The 16,594-nt window shown below is 53.4% G+C and overlaps 2 protein-coding genes across 2 annotated transcripts; both read left to right on the forward strand.

Annotated features, from left to right (window-relative positions):
- The first annotated feature begins 1,295 nt into the window (after positions 1–1,295).
- On the forward strand, positions 1,296–1,706 carry Nanos2 (nanos C2HC-type zinc finger 2). The gene has a single exon (XM_051162499.1). The coding sequence runs from the start codon at positions 1,296–1,298 to the stop codon at positions 1,704–1,706; it is 411 nt and encodes a 136-aa protein (XP_051018456.1).
- Positions 1,707–6,500: 4,794 nt separating this feature from the next.
- On the forward strand, positions 6,501–15,009 carry Mypop (Myb related transcription factor, partner of profilin). Its single transcript, XM_051162497.1, has 2 exons — positions 6,501–7,235; positions 14,109–15,009. The coding sequence occupies exons 1-2, from the start codon at positions 6,716–6,718 to the stop codon at positions 14,777–14,779; spliced, it is 1,191 nt and encodes a 396-aa protein (XP_051018454.1). The 5' UTR covers positions 6,501–6,715; the 3' UTR covers positions 14,780–15,009.
- The last annotated feature ends 1,585 nt before the right edge of the window (positions 15,010–16,594 follow it).

Genomic DNA, 16,594 nt, shown 5'->3' on the forward strand with positions numbered 1-16,594 from the left:
CATGCCAACCACCCGGGGACTCCAGCATGCTAGAAGGGCTCTACCACTGAGCTTCACGGCCAACCCTGTGTGTCTGTCATCTCAGCGTGCTCAAGACTGCTGAGACAGAACGCAGAGCCCCAAGTCGTGGCTGGAGGGGGCTGAGGAACCCCTGCTCCCGGCTCGCTTTTACTGGAAGGAAGGAAGGAAGGAAGGAAGGAAGGAAGGAAGCAAGGAAGGAAGGAAGGAGAGTCAGGGTCATGGGCTATGTAATAAGACGGAACTTTGTTTTAAAAAACACACAAGCAAGCCGGGCGTGGTGGCGCACGCCTTTAATCCCAGCACTCGGGAGGCAGAGGCAGGCGGATCGCTGTGAGTTCAAGGCCAGCCTGGTCTACAAAGTGAGTCCAGGATGGCCAAGGCTACACAGAGAAACCCTGTCTCGAAAAACCAAAAAAAAAAAAAAAAAAAAAAAAAACCACACACACACACACACACACACACACACACAAGCAAAAACAGACAACAACAGCGGTGAGATAGCGTAGCTGGCTGGCAACGTGCCTGTATGCAAGCCTGAAGATCCGAGTTTGATCCCTAGACTCCTCTCTGAGGAAGATGCTGCCTCCTACAAGTTGTCTTCGCAGCTCCATGTGTCAGCTGTGGCATCCCCTGCTCCCCCTCCAATTAAGTAAATAAGTGTAATGAAACAATATTTACATGGGACACGGTGGCCCACCCCTTTAATGCCAGCCCCTGGGAGGCAGAGGCTGGTGGATCGCTGTGAGTTTGAGGCAAGTCTGGTCTACAGAGCGAGTTCCAGGACAGCCTGGGCTACAAAGTCTTGGAAAAACAAAAACTAATTAGGTCAAATCATAAGGTTCTGGATGATTCGAAGGGGAGGAAGGTGGGAAGAAAAAAATGGGTGAGGGGAGACGGAAGGAGGGAGGGAGGGAAAAAGGGAGGGAGAGAGGGAGGGAGGACCAACAAACACAGCACAAGCCCTAAACTGAGGCCCATGGAATAGAAAGTCCTTCCCAGGAGACACAGAGTGCCTTGAAGGAGGGACAACCTGGAAAAGAACCTGCCTCCAATATTCCTGGGAGATTGGGGTCAGCTAAGGACCACAGGCTGGAAGTGGGCCCTTTAAATCTAAGCTCCACCTTGCTCAGAGTGGTCTCCAGGGGGAGTATTTATAAGGGGGTGTGCCTCCTCTGGGCTCCACAAAATTTCTGGTGCTCCTACCCTCTGCCCTCACAGCCTGTCTCCCCGAGTCCCTCCCCAGTGCCCACAGCCGCCAGCCACAGGGGAGTGTCATGGACTTCCCAGCCTTTGACATGTGGAAAGACTACTTCAACCTGAGCCAGGTGATTCTGGGTTTAGTTCAAAGGCGGAAGCAAAGGCTGGAGGATGATGGGGCTGAGGAACTCACCCCCAGGCCCCAGGAGAAGAGCGAGCAGGGGCTGGGGGTTGCCTCCGGAAGCCCGGCTAACCTGTGTAACTTCTGCAAACACAACGGGGAGTCTCGTCACGTCTATGCCTCACACCAGCTGAAGACGACGGAAGGTGTGGTGGTGTGTCCCATCCTCAGGCACTATGTGTGTCCTCTGTGCGGGGCCACCGGCGACCAGGCTCATACGCTCAAGTATTGTCCACTCAACAGCAGCCAGAAGTCTCTTTACCGTCGCAGTGGACGAAACTCAGTTGGACGCAAAGTCAAGAGATAAGTAGGACTCGTGAGGTACCTGTCGCCCACACCCCAAAACCCTTCTGGCTCTGACCCTAGGACCATCTCCTCTGCCCACCCAATCTTCTTAGGGGGGGTCCCTGGATCCCAGTGTTCTTTCAGGATCTTGAAACACTGGGGGTGTTGCTGGCAGCCGGGACCACGTGGCTCAGATTAACAATACTGTGAGGGCCTTTCTCCATGGACCTTGTGTCTTGGTGGCTTCCTTTGGACTGTGAGGGTCTGCTGGTGACAGTGAGATGGCCTCTTTGACGTCTCGTCTCCCCAGAAAAGACCTCTTGGGGTGATCCTTGGATTCTCCACCCTGTAGAAGCCCCCCGTCGGTGTGTTCTGACAGGCCAGTCTTCAGAATCCAGGGACAGTGCCGGAGACTGGGCTGGACTGTCACTCTGCCAAGAACTCGATTCTGGTGCTGTCAGACTGTCCACCTATCTCCGACATCTTCAGCATCTGCAGACTCAGATTTCGCCATGGACCATTCAAGATCAGCCTTTTGGCTTCTTGAACGTGGCCCCCAGCAGGGACTAAAGAGGATCCGGACCCTCTGGGAAGGCTGCCAGACCTTTGTAACTTTGGAGGCTGCCTCCTGTGAGCTGTTGATGCCCACCGCTCCCTACTTCATTACTAATCTCATTTCACTCTGCTGCTGCCTTCAGCCCCCCACCCCACCCCTGTCATTGAAGGATCCCTCCCCCAGTGAGGGATCTGCCACGCCCCCCCCCCGAGCCCCCAGTCTTGTTACTTGAGTATGTTAGGTCGATGTGTGTCCTGCAGCCAAAAGAATCTGAGCCCCCCATGGGAACACTGGCTGCTTAGATTTTAATTTTCACGGTCAAAGAAGAACCCTGGTTGGTTTCTAATGGTGTTTAGGAGGTGAGCTTGGAAATGGGACGAGGATGGGGGGTGTTGAGTGCTGTGCTGGTGAATAAAGAGTTTTAGAGTTAAGTTTTGAGGCCCTAATGTCTGTAATCTTTGAATTTGGTTGGCCAACTTCGTGGGCAGAACCTTTGGGAGACAGAAGTGAAGGAGGGCTGCATTTACTGTGGGACCCACTGGAGGGGACAGGAAGGAGTCTAGCCCTGCATCGTTTGTTTTCTGGCTGGGGACAGCCTCCACCTGGACACTTGATTTTTTATTATAATTTATTCAGATTACATCCTGGTTGTTATGTCCTCATTTGTTTCTTCATGTTCCCAGTTTCTTTTTTAATTAACAAAACAAACAACAACAACAAAACTGTGGAAAGGGGGCTGGAGAGATGGCTCAGAGGTTAAGAGCTCTGACTGCTCTTCCAGAGGTCCTGAGTTCAATTCCCAGCAACCACATGGTGCCTCACAACCATTGGTAATGTGATCTGATGCCCTCTTCTGGCCTGCAAGTGTACATGCAGGCAGAGAACTATATAAATAATAAATAAATAAATCTTTAAAAACAAACAAAACAAAAACTGTGGAAAGGCCAGGCCTGGTGGCACACACCTTTGATCCCAACACTCTGGAGGCTGAGGCAGGTGGATCGCTGTGAGTTCAAGGACAGCCTGGTCTACAAAGTGAGTCCTGGACCAGTCCCTTTCACCCATGGGGGCATCTCCACTGTCCTTTCCCCCTTCTCCCCCCCTCCCAGACAAGGTTTCTCTGTGTAGCCTTGGCTGTCCTGGACTTATTCTGTAGACCAGGCTGGCCCTGAACTCACAGCGATTCACCTACCTCTGCCTCCCATGTGCTGGGACTAAAGGTGTGCGCCACCAACTGCCTGGCTTTGTCTCTTGAATCTCTTTTCTTTCTTTCCTTTTCTCTCTCCTTTCTTTCCTTCCTGTTCACTGGAGAATGAACCCAGGGCTCTCCAGTTCTTGAGTGCCCAGAGGTTCCCCCTTCCTGACTCATGAGACTTTAAACACTGTTACATCTGAATTTTATGCTTTGGGCTCGCCATCCCAAAACTGTTAGGGAAAAAAAAAAAGTATAAAGCACCCCTGCCTTTAATCCCAGCACTCCTGAGTCAGAAGCAGGTGGATCCAGCTGCTGAAGTTCTCTCATCCTCTCTTCTGGCACCCACAAGCATATACACACAATTAAAACTAAAATGTAAGCCGGGCGGTGGTGCAGTTTGCTTTTAGTCAATCCCGGCACTCACGAGGCAAGTGCCTCTCTCAATGAGTTCGAGGCCAACCTGGTCTCTTAACTGAGCTAGTTCCAGGACAGAGACGACTACACAAAGGAATACTGTCCCCAAAAAACAAAACAAGCTGCGCTTGGTGGCGCACACCTTTAATCCCAGCACTCAGGTTGGCAGAGGCAGGTGGGCTGTGAATTCGAGGCCAGCCTGGTCTACAAAGTGAGTCCAGGACAGCCAAGGCTACACAGAGAAACCCTGTCTGAAAACAAAACCAGCCAGGCACGGTGGCACACGCTTTTAATCCCAGCATTTGAGAGGCAGAAGCAGGTGGATTGCCGTGAGTTCCACGCCAGCTTGGTTTACAAAGCAAGTCCATGACAGCTAAGGATACGCAGAGAAACCCTGTCTCACAAAACAAACCCTGAATTCCATCCCCAATACACACTTTTATGTGTATGAGTGCTTTGCTTTTCTGGGGGAAGAGGGTTCAAGACAGGGTTTCTCTGTGTAGTACTGACTGACCTGGACTCTCTTTGTAGACCAGACTGGCTTCGAACTCAGAGATCCGCCTGCCTCTGCCTCCCAAATGCTGTGCGCTGGGGTTAGAGGCACGTACTACCACCGCCCTGGCTGCTTTGCCTGTTTGTATGTCTGTACACCACGTACATGCCTGGTGCTGGAAAAGGGCATCAAATTCCTTGGTACTCGTGCTAAGGGTGGTTATGAACCCCGCGATTGGGTACAGAGATCCTAACTCCTGGGAGCGCTCTTAACGGTTGAGCCATCTCTCCAGCCTCTCCCCTCAGCCTCCTGTCGTAACACAAATGTCACCTTTTCCTTTAAGTGTGACGGCAACACATAAATCTCGTTTCCCTTGTCCTAGCCTCGCTGGAGGGTGCAGCGAGATTATTGGCAGCAAACTTGATACCAGCCTGAGATGCCCTCCAAAACAATTTTTGGAGGCAAGCACAAAGAGGGAACGGATTTTTTTGCCTTTTGCATGGATGGCACCTTTATCTATGTGGGCGCTCATAAGTAACTGTCATCCAGCCATCCGCCGATCCAGTTCATTCAAGTGTGCTATCGATTCATTCCTGCTCTGTGCTTTGTTGTTGTTGTTGTTGTTTTTCTTGTTTTTTCGAGACGGGGTTTCTCTGTGTAGTCTTGGCTGTCCTGAACTCACTTTGTAGACCAGGCTGGCCTCAAACTCACAGCGATCAGCCTGCCTCTGCCTCCCGAAGACGTGCGCCACCACACCCCGGCTCCGCTCTGCGCTTTTCATCAAAACCCGCCAAGGCTAGGGCCAGATTCACAGTCCCCACCCTCTCAGAAATTCTTGCCTTTGAACTCCCTCTCCTAGCCATGACGTCAAATTGTGGACAAGGAGCCTCCCAGGCCTGATTGGGGAGTTGCTGAGTTGCTATGGTTACCGCCTCTGCATGGGTGGGAACTATCTCCAAGGTGCCCCGCCTCAATGCGTAGGAGGTAGTTCCCGAGCGATCCTGCGCAGAGGCGTGATTGGGCGTGGGCAAGGAGGTTTCCTAACGCCCCCCCCCCCATCGCCACCCACGCAGTCGTCATGGAAACGAAGCTCTACTCCCCCAGCGTTCCCTCCTCTTTCCCTAACAAAAAAGATTTCGCTTAGCGGGAAAGAGTAGACTAGAGGAGTACCCAGAGGAGGAGACTCCGCTGGGCCCTAACGCTCTCCACCATCTCTCTTTCCTTCTGCGAAGCCCGCTCGGGGATTTAGTTCTGGGTACCACTCAGGTAAGGTGCCGACGACACGCATGCGCACTATAGGTTTGCACATGCGCGATTGGGCACAAGCAGCCCCAGGAACCTAGTTTAGCACTAGTTTTGAGGCTGCGCAGCTGTGTCCTTCTGGTGAAGCAAGGCGATGGGCCGTTCTGCACTTGCGCAATGCTGAGAGGCTAGGCGCAAAGAACGCAGCTAACGCTGTCAAAATGTCTAGAGACTACTTTCTCCCTGCGCGCATGCGTCTTGGTTCTCGGCGCTACTGGGGGCGGGGCCCAGAGGGGGGAGGGAGAGGTGTGGGGGGAGGGAAGAGGCCGCAGAAGCCGAAGCCCTGACCCACCGGCAGGCAGGGGCTGCGGCAGCGCTGGTGAGTGACCCCGCGGCCCAACTGGGGTCCCTATCCTCTGCGCTCCATCACTCCTCCCGGAGTCCCAAAAAGCCTCTGGGGGTCCCCCTCTTATCTCGGAACCCCGTTATCTCCAGCGCTCCCCTTCATTCCCGGCAATCCCAACACCCCCTCAATCCCTGCAGACCCTCAGCTTTAATATTTTACCGTCTTATCCAGAGGCTCTCGTTTCACCTTTATTCCTGGACCTCCTCTCTCAGGGATCCTAGAACAGAAACCCACTGCCTAGGGAGCCCCCCAGCGCTTCCCTCTGATCTTAATGCCCCCTGTCTGCTGCATTGCCCGGTTGGCATCACTTTCCAACCTCATGCATGTTCGACCCTGGGGGCATCCCCGATGCTCTTTCCCTGTCCTGATCCTCTGCGCCCCCGTTCTCCTCTAACTCCTGCAGTGACACCCTTTTCCCTTCCACTTTTACTCATTTCCCTCCATCTTTCCAGACCGACCCCCCCCCCCCCGAATACCCATCAACTCCTCCGCGAGGCACTCAGAGGCGGCCGCGTGAAGCACAAGATGGGCACTGGGCGGGTGTCACCTACTAGGAAGCACCTCTGATTGCACTCTCAGCACCTCGCTGCTTCCAAGGGGACCGGAGGAGCCCGTGTCGGGGCGACACGGGGACACCGAGCCCCCGCCAGCGCTGTTCGCCCTTTGCCCGCAGAGCCGGCGCCCCCCATGCGCCAGGCAGCCGATCGGTGGCGTCTGGGGGCGCCATGGCCTCGGAGACCGCCGCGGCGGCGGCGGCGCCGGGCGAAGCGGAGGAGACCACGAGGCTCCGCAAGCCTCGCTTCTCCTTCGAAGAGAACCAGATCCTGATCCAGGAGGTGCGCGCCCACTACCCTCAGCTCTACGGCGCGCAGAGCCGTCGGGTGAGCGTGGCCGAGCGGCGGCGAGTTTGGGACAGCATCGCCACCAAGATCAACGGCATCACCAGCTGGAAGCGCACCGGCCAGGAGGTTCAGAAGCGTTGGAATGACTTCAAGCGCCGCACCAAGGAGAAGCTGGCCCGCGTGCCGCACTCCACGCAGGGCGCGGGGCCCGCCGCCGAGGACGCCTTCTCCGCGGAGGAGGAAACTATTTTTGCCATCCTGGGGCCGGGTGTGGCGGGGCTCGGGGCTGGAGCTGGGGCTGAGGAGTCCCCGGCAGCCGCCTCTGCACAGGCTCAGGTTCCGACGACGGCTGGTTTGCAACGGTATGTGCTGTCAGAAGACCGCAGGCAGGATCGACGGGCGGGTGAGTCACAAAGTAGCGCCTTTAACAACTGCAAACTCTCCTGAAGCTTCCAGTGAGCAGCAGTTCACGCCCAGATCCTTCCGGCGTGTTCATCACATTCTCCCTAAAAACGCTAAGAGGCGGCTACTGTCGCTCTCATTTTAGAACCGGGGCTTTAAGGTCAGAGAAAGGAAACGACTTAGAATTACAGGTACCACTTGCGAGTTGAAGGCTAGCCTGTGCTACAGGAGACCTGGCTCAAAAGAACTGTGAGGAGGAGCTGTCTCTGGTACTTTCAGAAGCTCCTGGGTCAGTCAGATCGCCAAAGCTGCAGAGATCTGACTGTAATCCCAACACTTGCAAGTTCAAGGTTATCCCCCTCCGGTGCGTAGTTAGTTAAAGGCAAGTCTGAGCGCAGTGAGACCCTGCCTCCCAAAAATGTAATTTAAAAGACAGAAAAAGAAAACAGATTGTCTCTAGTGGTTCCACTGTTCCTTGATAACTGTTAGCATTAGGCATGGAACCAGACCCAGGCTCAGGGTCCATAGCTGAAATATTGCCAGGTAGGGTTTCTGTAGGTGGGGCTTGCCTTTCCTCCCAGCTGTTGGGGACCGCTGAGGCAGGAGGATCAAGAAACCTGTCAGTATGACAGCTACAGTGTGAGTTCAGGACCAGCGAAACAAAAGGACTTGGTCAGTATGCATGGTGCTCTGAGAGTTCATTCCTAGCCCTGAAAATAAGAAGAGAGATGAACTGGGTGTGGTAGCGCACGCCTTTAATCCCAGCACTCGGGAGGCAGAGGCAGGTGGATCGCTGTGAGTTCGAGGCCAGCCTGGTCTACAAAGTGAGTCCAGGGCAGTCAAGGCTACACAGAGAAACCCTGTCTCAAAAAACCAAAAAAAAAAAAAAAAAAAAAAAAAGAGAGAGAGAGAGAGAGAGAGAGAGATGAGGTATGGGAAGGGGCCTGGAGAGATGGCTCCCCAGTTAAGGGCACTGACTGCTCATCCAGAGGACCCTGGTTCAAATCCCAGCACTCACATGGCAGCTCACAACTGTCTATAACTCCCAAGATCTGACCAATGCATGTAAAATAAAGATAAATAAATTAAAATTGAAAAAAAAAAGAAGAGAGGTGGGGTGTAGGAAGATTCTGCACAAGGTAGTGCCTAGAGGCAAAGTCCAGTCTGAGAGTGTTAGTCACATTATTGTCACTGGACAGTGCCATCTCAGTAGATTAGTGTCCACTCACTTGGGTTCCTGCCGAACAGAAATGAAAAGTATGTTCCTCCCCCCGCACCCCCGCCCCATCCAAGGATTTCTGTGAAAACTAAGGTGATACAGGCGAATTGCTTGCTGTGGCATCTCTTGAGTGCATGGCCAGCTTGTGAGGGTAAGGATCAACAGTACGCACCCCATACTTGGGAGAAGTCTGGTGACTTTCTCAAGGTCATGCCTGAAAAGCTCCTATGGAGATGTCTCTCCTGCTCAGCCTTCACTCTGGATTCCCCCTCCGCCCCCACCTGCTTTGAGACATGTACCCTAGGCTGACCTTGAACTTCTGATCCTCCTGCTTCCACCCCCCTAGTGCTGGGATTACAAGAATGTGCCCCCATGCCCGTCTCACACAGCGCTGGGCATGAGACCCAGAGAAAGCTTTGTGCATGCCAGTTAAGCGTTAATGGTCTCTAGGGTAATTTCTCCATAGCTCCTCCCTCGAGTGCCTGCTCTATGCTGACACAAATAAATGATGGACAGAGTTCCCTGGTGGAGGAGAAGAGTGACTCAAGGTGACAGGCCTATGGTGGGTGGGTGGGTGGGGAGCCGGAAGGATGTGTCTCACCCAGCCTTGGGAGGGCTTCTGGAAGGTGATGGGTCAGAGCTGACACACAGAGTATGGAGGAAGAGGAGCTTGGAGAGTCAGCCTCATAGGAGAAAAGGCACGTGTAAAAACATGAGGACAGGCTAGCCTGGCCAGGCTGAGAAGCTGAGGGTAGGTGGATCGGAACAGAAAGATGACATAAAAGACATCTTTAAACATATTATTATCTTCTGGATGAGAAACTATAGACTGTGGTGGGTCTTGGTTAAGGTAAGGTGCTTAGACTGTCTGAGCCTTGTGTGGTGGCACCTGCTATAGTCCTAGCACTACTGAGGTGGAGGTAAGAGGATCAGGAGTTCAGGATGTACCTGGGCTAGCCTGGGCTGTGTGAGAGCCAGTCTCAAAAAAATTGGGTGCATGGGGGGGGTGGTTGGGGGAGAAAGAGATGGACACAGGCACAATCACATTAGGTAGTGTGTGCTCGCTGTCCCTCCCTCCCTTTCCTCCTCCTCCTTCCTCCCTCCTCCCCACCTCCCGCCTTGATTTTTTTGTTTGGCTGGTTTTTGCTTTTGTTTTTCGAGACGGGCTATCTCTCTGTAGCCTTGGCTGTCCCGGACTCCCTTTGTAGTCAGGCTGGCCTCGGAACTCACAGGGATCCGCCTGCCTCTGCCTCCGGAGTGCTGGGATTACAAGTGTGGGATTACCTGAGGTCACACAGAAAGTAAACAGTGAGATGTGCCCGGGCAGTGGTGGCGCACACCTTTAATCCCAGCACTGTGGAGGCAGAGGCAGGCAGATCTGTGAGTTCGAGGCCATCCTGGTCTACAAAGCTAGACCAAGGAAGCCAAGGCTACACAAGGAAATCTTTTTTTTTTTTTTTTTTAAGATTTATTTATTATTTATACAGTGTTCTACCCACATGTGCACCTTCCTGCCACAAGGAGGCACTGGATCTCATTATAGATGGTTGTGAGCCACCATGTGGGTGCTGGGAATTGAACTCGGGACCTTTGGAATAGCCGACAGTGCTCTTAACCTCTGAGCCATCTCTCCAGCCCCTACACAGGGGAAATCTTATCTTGAAAAACAGTGAGATGTTGGACAGCATCTTTTTTTTTTGTTTTGTTTTCTTTTTCTTTTTTTTTTTTTTTTGGTTTTTCGAGACAGGGTTTCTCTGTGTAGCCTTGGCCGTCCTGGACTCACTTTGTAGACCAGGCTGGCCTCGAACTCACAGCGATCCACCTGCCTCTGCCTCCCGAGTGCTGGGATTAAAGGCGTGCGCCACCACGCCCGGATGGACAGCATCGTATGCGCACCTTCTAGTCTTCATGACAACCGGAAAGTTGCTGGGTGTGACGAAATGAAATAATGCACAAGGGGCTTGTGAGTCAAGACTTGGAACTCAGGCGGGTGCGGTGTCACATGCCTGTAATCCCAGTCCTCGGGAGGCAGGGCCAGGCGGATCTCCGTGAGTTTACAAAATGAGTCCAGGCCAGCCAGAGCTATTATGTAGAGAACCCCTGTCCGGAAAAAAACCAACAACAGTAACAACAAATCTCCATGATAACAAGTTTGCTGTATGTTCCTATGTTGTGGGCATGTGTGTAAGTATGCACAGTTACATGCATGGGTATGTATGGTCACGCAAGTGGCAGCCCAAAGTTGATGTCTGGAATTGCTGTGAGCTGCCCCCTCATCTTAAGTCTTTGAGGCAGGCTCACTCAGTCCAGCCCAGAGCTCACTGATCAGGCTAGACCCAGTAGCCAGCTTGCCCGTCGTAAACACTCCATAACTGTTTGCTACTGAGACACAGTGGAGAAGAGTAGGGAGGGCATGTTGTTGGGCATATACTGCGCTAATAGTCAACACATTGTATGCAGTGCAAGTGGATAACTATTAGCAAAAGAAATGGTGTCTGAGCCGGGCGTGGTAGCGCATGGCTTTACTCCCAGCACTAGGGAGGCAGGGGCAGGCGGATTGCTGTGAGTTCAAGGCCAGCCTGGTCTACAAAGTGAGTCCAGCATGGCCATGGCTACACAGAGAAACTGTCTCAAAAAACCAAAAAAAGGAAAAAAAAAAAAAAAAAAAAAAAGAGAAATGGTGTCTGAGCCCATGGTGGCACATATCTTTAATCCCAGCACTTGGGAGGCAGACAGGCAGATCTCTGCGAGTTCAAGGCCAGCATGGTCTACAAAGTGAGTCCAGGACAGCCAAGGCTACCCGGACAAACCCTGTCTCAAAAAAACAAAAAAGAAAAGAAAAGAAAAGAAATGGTGTCTGTGGAGAGGGTTACCAAGCCAGGCAATGGCGCCTCATGCTAAAATCTCAGCACTTGGGATTGAGGAGAGAAGTTCTCGAGTTTGAGGCTAGCCTGGGCTGCATAGAGAGACCTCTGTGCCCAGCCAGGCGCATGCCTTTAATCCCAGCACTCTAGAGTCCAGGAGAGTGGCTGTCTTAGACTCCCTTTGTAGACCAGGTTGGCCTCAAACTCAAAGAGATCCACCTGCCTCTGCCTCTCAGAGTGCTGGGATTACAGGCGTGTGCCACCATGCTCAGCTCTTCGGATCAGTTGTCTCTGCTGTAGTATTTGAAGGATAGGCCAGCCAGGCATGGTGGCACATACCCATAGTTCCAGCACTTGGGAGACAGATACAGGAAAATCAGCCTCAAGTCTGGGGCTGGCTGTTTTGCATAGTAAGTTCCAGCCCAGCCAGGGCTACAGAGCAAGACCCTGTCCCTGCAACACAGAGAAGACACACTTCCCCAACAAAAAAGGTAGGCATGGTGACGAGACACCTTTAATCTTGACACTCAAGAGACAGAGGCAGGAGGATCTCTTGAGTTTGAGGCCAGTCTGGTCTACAGAGTGAGTTCCAGGACAGCCAGGGCTACACAGAGAAACCCTGTCTCAAAAAACAAAACAAACAAACAAAAAAGGCCTATGAGGTGGCTTAGTGGCTTAGTGGGTAAAGGTGCTTGCTACCAAGCCTGTCAACCTGAGTTCAGTCCCTGGGACTGACTTGGTGGACAGACAAGTTGTTCTATGACCTCTACATGCAATAACATGGCATGTGTGCCTGTACCTCCATAATCACAACTAAATTATAATAATGATAAACAACACAAAAACAACAAATGGATAAAAAGGCTGGGGCAATAGCTCAACAGCAGAGCCCCTGCCTAGAATCCCCCAGTGAGGGACTGGGGGCGTGGCTCAGTGGTAGAGCCCCTGCCTAGAATCCCCCAGTGAGGGGCTGGGGGCGTGGCTCAGTGGTAGAGCCCCTGCCTAGAATCCCCCAGTGAGGGGCTGGGGGCGTGGCTCCGTGGTAGAGCCCCTGCCTAGAATCCCCCAGTGAGGTCTGGGGGCGTGGCTCAGTGATAGAGCCCCTGCCTAGAATCCCCCAGTGAGGGGCTGGGGGCGTGGCTCAGTGATAGAGCCCCTGCCTAGAATCCCCCAGTGAGGGGCTGGGGGCGTGGCTCAGTGGTAGAGCCCCTGCCTAGAATCCCCCAGTGAGGGGCTGGGGGCGTGGCTCAGTGGTAGAGCCCCTGCCTAGAATCCCCCAGTGAGGGGCTGGGGGCGTGGCTCAGTGGTAGAGCCCCTGCCTAGAATCCCCCAGTGAGGGGCTGGGGGCGTGGCTCAGTGGGTGAGCACTGTGGTATGAGGCCTGGAATCCCTGTCCCTGGGCTGGGAAAACAGCAGTGAGCACCAGGAAGCTTTAGCTGGTAGAGTTCACCTAGAAAGATTAGACGGACACGAAACATGAATTGTCTGCCCAGGGGAAATGAGTGATCAGAGAAATCACCTAGGGCGAAGGCAAAGCTAAGTGAAGTATTGACAGCCACTTCAGATAACAGCGTGAAATGTTTCCTTGAGGAGGAAGCACTCCAGAATCTACAGGCCTCGAGGCCACCACACCGGTTGTCCTACAACCCTAGGCAGCCGCTGACTACTGTCTACATCCAGTGTTAGTGGAAGCAGGCATTTGTGCCTTGGGGGCTTCCTGGAATCTGGCTGTTCTAGTGCTGCCTCTCCCCCAAGGATGAGTGGAGAAGGGACTTGAAGGTTTCCTAGGTGAGCACAGTAGGTTGGCCCTGGCTGTGGGTGTGGGATTGAATTGAGTTTACATGGAATAGCATCTGCACATAAGAAAAAAGAGGCAGGTGTGGCAGTGCCGGCCTGTGATCTCAGCTACTAAGGGGGCTGAAGTAGCAGGGTTTTGTGGTTTGTTTTGTTTGCTTGTTTTTGTCCCCCCCCCCCCAACACACACACACAACATAGGGTCTCTTTGTGTAGCCTTGGCTGTCCTGGACTCGCTTTGTAGACCAGGCTGGCCTCAAACTCACAGCGATCCTCCTGCCTCTGCCTCCCAAGTGCTGGCATTGCAGGCGTGGGCCACCACACCTGGCTTGAAGTAGCAGGGTTTTAAGTTCAAGGACAGCCTGGACAGTTTAGCAAAACCCTGTCTCAAAAGTAGGGGAGCCAGAGAGATGGCTCAGCAGTTATGAGCAAGTGCTCAAGCTGGGCAGGGCGTAGTGGCGCACGCCTTTAATAATCCCAGCACTCAGGTGGAAGTGGCAGGAGGATCTCTGTGAGTTCGAGGCCAGCCTGGTCTACAAAAAAAAAAAAAAAAAAAAAAAAAAAAAAAAAAAAAAAAAAAAAGCAAGTACTGAGCCAGGCGTGGAGGGAGCAGCATGGCTTTAATCCCAGCACTCGGGAGGCAGAGGCAGGCGGATCGCTGTGAGCTGGAGGCCAGCCTGGTCTCTACAAAGCGAGTCCAGGATAGCCAGGGCTACACAGAGAAACTCTGGGGGTGGGGGATGGGGTGGAGGGCGGGGGGGGGAGTACTGGGGTTAACAAACGTGTGCCAGCGTGCCTGGAGGGTATGATCCTTGGAAAACCCAAATCAAGCCGGGTGTGGTAGTAACCAACCATCTGTAATACTTGGCACTTAGGAGTTGCAGACTAACCTGTATCATCGGAGAAGGAAGGAACCAAGAAATTGCTCTGGGGCCAGGAAGCTGAAATGAAACCTTGCAAGTTCATTATAACTTACCCAAGGTCTCTCTTCTTCCAGATACCCCAGCCCAGAGCAAGGGGGGCTCCAGCAGCCCAGAGTCCTGGGCTCGGCCCTCTAGCAATCCCCAGGAAGCCAAGGAGCGTGAGTCCCCGTCCCCTGCAGCCATGCAGCCCGTCCAGCTGCCCCGCCTGGCCCTGTCTCTACCGCTCCCTGCTCCTCCACCGGCCCCCACGGCGCTGGTGACCCAAGTGGCACCTTCATCCCCTAGCCCACCTCCTCCTCGGCCCACCTCAGCCCCAGAACAGTCCCTGGACTTCCTGCGAGCTCAGCAGGAGACTGCCGATGCCATCCGGGAGCTGGCTGGCACCCTCCGGCAGGGACTGGCCAAACTGAGCGAGGCCCTCAGCGCCCTGTTACCCCTCCTGCCGGGAACGCCAGCCGACCCGCTGCCTCCGCCCCCACCGCCACCTCCGCCCCCGCCTCCCAAGCCGGTCCTGCCACCACCTGCCCCCAAGGTGGAGATCACCCCGGAGCCTGTATCCGTGGTAGCGGCTGTCGTGGATGGGGCCGTAGTGGCAGCTAGAGGAGTGATCGTGGCCCCTAGGAGTGAGGAAAGGGTGCCCAAACCACCCCCAGCCCCACCACTTCCCCTCCAGGACTCACCCCCACACAAAAGGAGGAAAGGTTTCCCTACACGGAAGAGGCGGGGCCGCTGGAAGTCTCCATGAAACCTGCTCCGTATGTCCATGCTTCTGCCTGCAAACCCCTCTCTTGCCCTGCTTGGCGCAGTCGAGGAGGAAGATGCTATTTGCTCATCCCCGCTGCACCCTGGCTTCCTGCTCTAGGGGAGTGAGCACCCCCACTTCCTGTGCTAGTTAGTGCCTGATTCTCGGGGTGAGTCCCTGGGCGGACTCCCTCAGCCCCTTAACTCTGGTACAGTGGTGTCTGCCTGACCGCCTCCTGTAACCCTAACTTCTAAGCCATCAATTTTATGTTACTATATTTGCCCTTTGTGGGGTGGGAGTGGGACCTCCTGACTCTGCGACACGCCCCCTTTGCCTGATAGCAACGTGTGGGTCCCTTCGGAAGGGTTGGAGTTGCTGGACAAATCAGACTGTGGGAGAGGGAGGCAGAATTCTGACTGGGGAGGTATAGTTGGGTCTTCTGCCTCCCGTTGCTGCGTGGTGTGTCTGACCTCTGGAGCTCAGGACCCCCCCTCCACGCCCCTTTTTCTCCTCAGTGCTGACAAGATGTCAATAAACTTATTTTCATACAATTAACTTGAGGCTCTGAGACAGGCCTTGGGAATCCAGCATTCTGGAGTGCTCCACCCTCTCCTGGTAGGCCACACCCTCCCAGAGGACACGCCTCCTGAATTTGAGGTGTGGGGTTTCCCGTCCCCCCCTTTTTAAAAAAATATATAATTCCTCTAAAAGCCTTAACTAACTGGCGTAGAAGCCCAGACTGAAGGTTGTAATCCCAGCTACTCAGGCAGCTGAGGGCGGCCTTAAAACATAACGAGACCCTGTATTTAAAAAAAAAAAGAAAATCTCCAAAGAATGTTACATGCTCGATTTAAATGAGTTCAAGTGGGTCTGTGTTAAGTGAGCAGTTCCCTAAAGCAACTTGGGTGGTTCAGACAGCTGCCTGAGGGGCCAGACTCCCAAGAAATTGACAAGAAAATAGGCTTTAACAGTTCAAAGAACTTTTAGCAGGGGATTGTGGCTCTCACTTGCAATTCCAGCACTAGGGAGGCTGACACAGGATTGCCGTGAGTTCAAGGCCAACCTGTGCTTCAGAGTGAGAAGTGCTTTCAAAAAGCACTGGGGAGCCAGAGGCAGGCAGATCCCCGTAAGGTCCAGACTAGCCTGGTCTACAAAGCGAGTCCAAGACAGCCAGGACTTGGGGGGCGGGGGAAGGAAGGCCTGGGGTGGTGGCTCACGCCTTTAATCCCAGCACTAGGGAGGCAGAGGCAGGCGAATCCCTTGTGAGTTCGAAGCCAGCCTGGTATACAAAGTGAGTCCAGGACAGCCAAGGCCACACGGAGAAACTCTGCCTCGAAAAACCAAAAAAAAAAAAGATGGTTATGTATTTTTGAAATTTCAGCCCCTCAGTAGGTTGAGGCAGGAGGATTCAGAGCCTCACACCAGCCAGCGTGGGCCATGTAGTGAGACCTAGTCTCAGACAAACAAACCAAATACAGGCTGCCAGTACAGCTACGTGGAAGAGCACTTAGCATAAGGCCCTGGATTCCATCCCAGTACTCCGAATAAGCAAGAAAAAGTAAATAAACAGTAGTACACGAAACCAATGGTTGTGAACATAGTATTTCCCAGGAAACGATAAAAATAGACAATTTGTTTAAGGGAGAAAAGTGTTAAAATAGTAATGCAGGTGGTAGGTAAAATCGTGACGCTGAAATAGCAGAAAGCCAGGGCTGCTGCGACAACCCTGGGGTGGGTGGGGGTGAGAACGCAGGCAGCCTCCACTGAGTGCAAACCCGAATGAATGCAAACTGTCGAGACATTCAGATTTTTTTTTTT

The sequence above is a fragment of the Acomys russatus genome, chromosome 19, assembly GCF_903995435.1.
Source record: "Acomys russatus chromosome 19, mAcoRus1.1, whole genome shotgun sequence".
Lineage (NCBI taxonomy): Eukaryota > Metazoa > Chordata > Mammalia > Rodentia > Muridae > Acomys > Acomys russatus.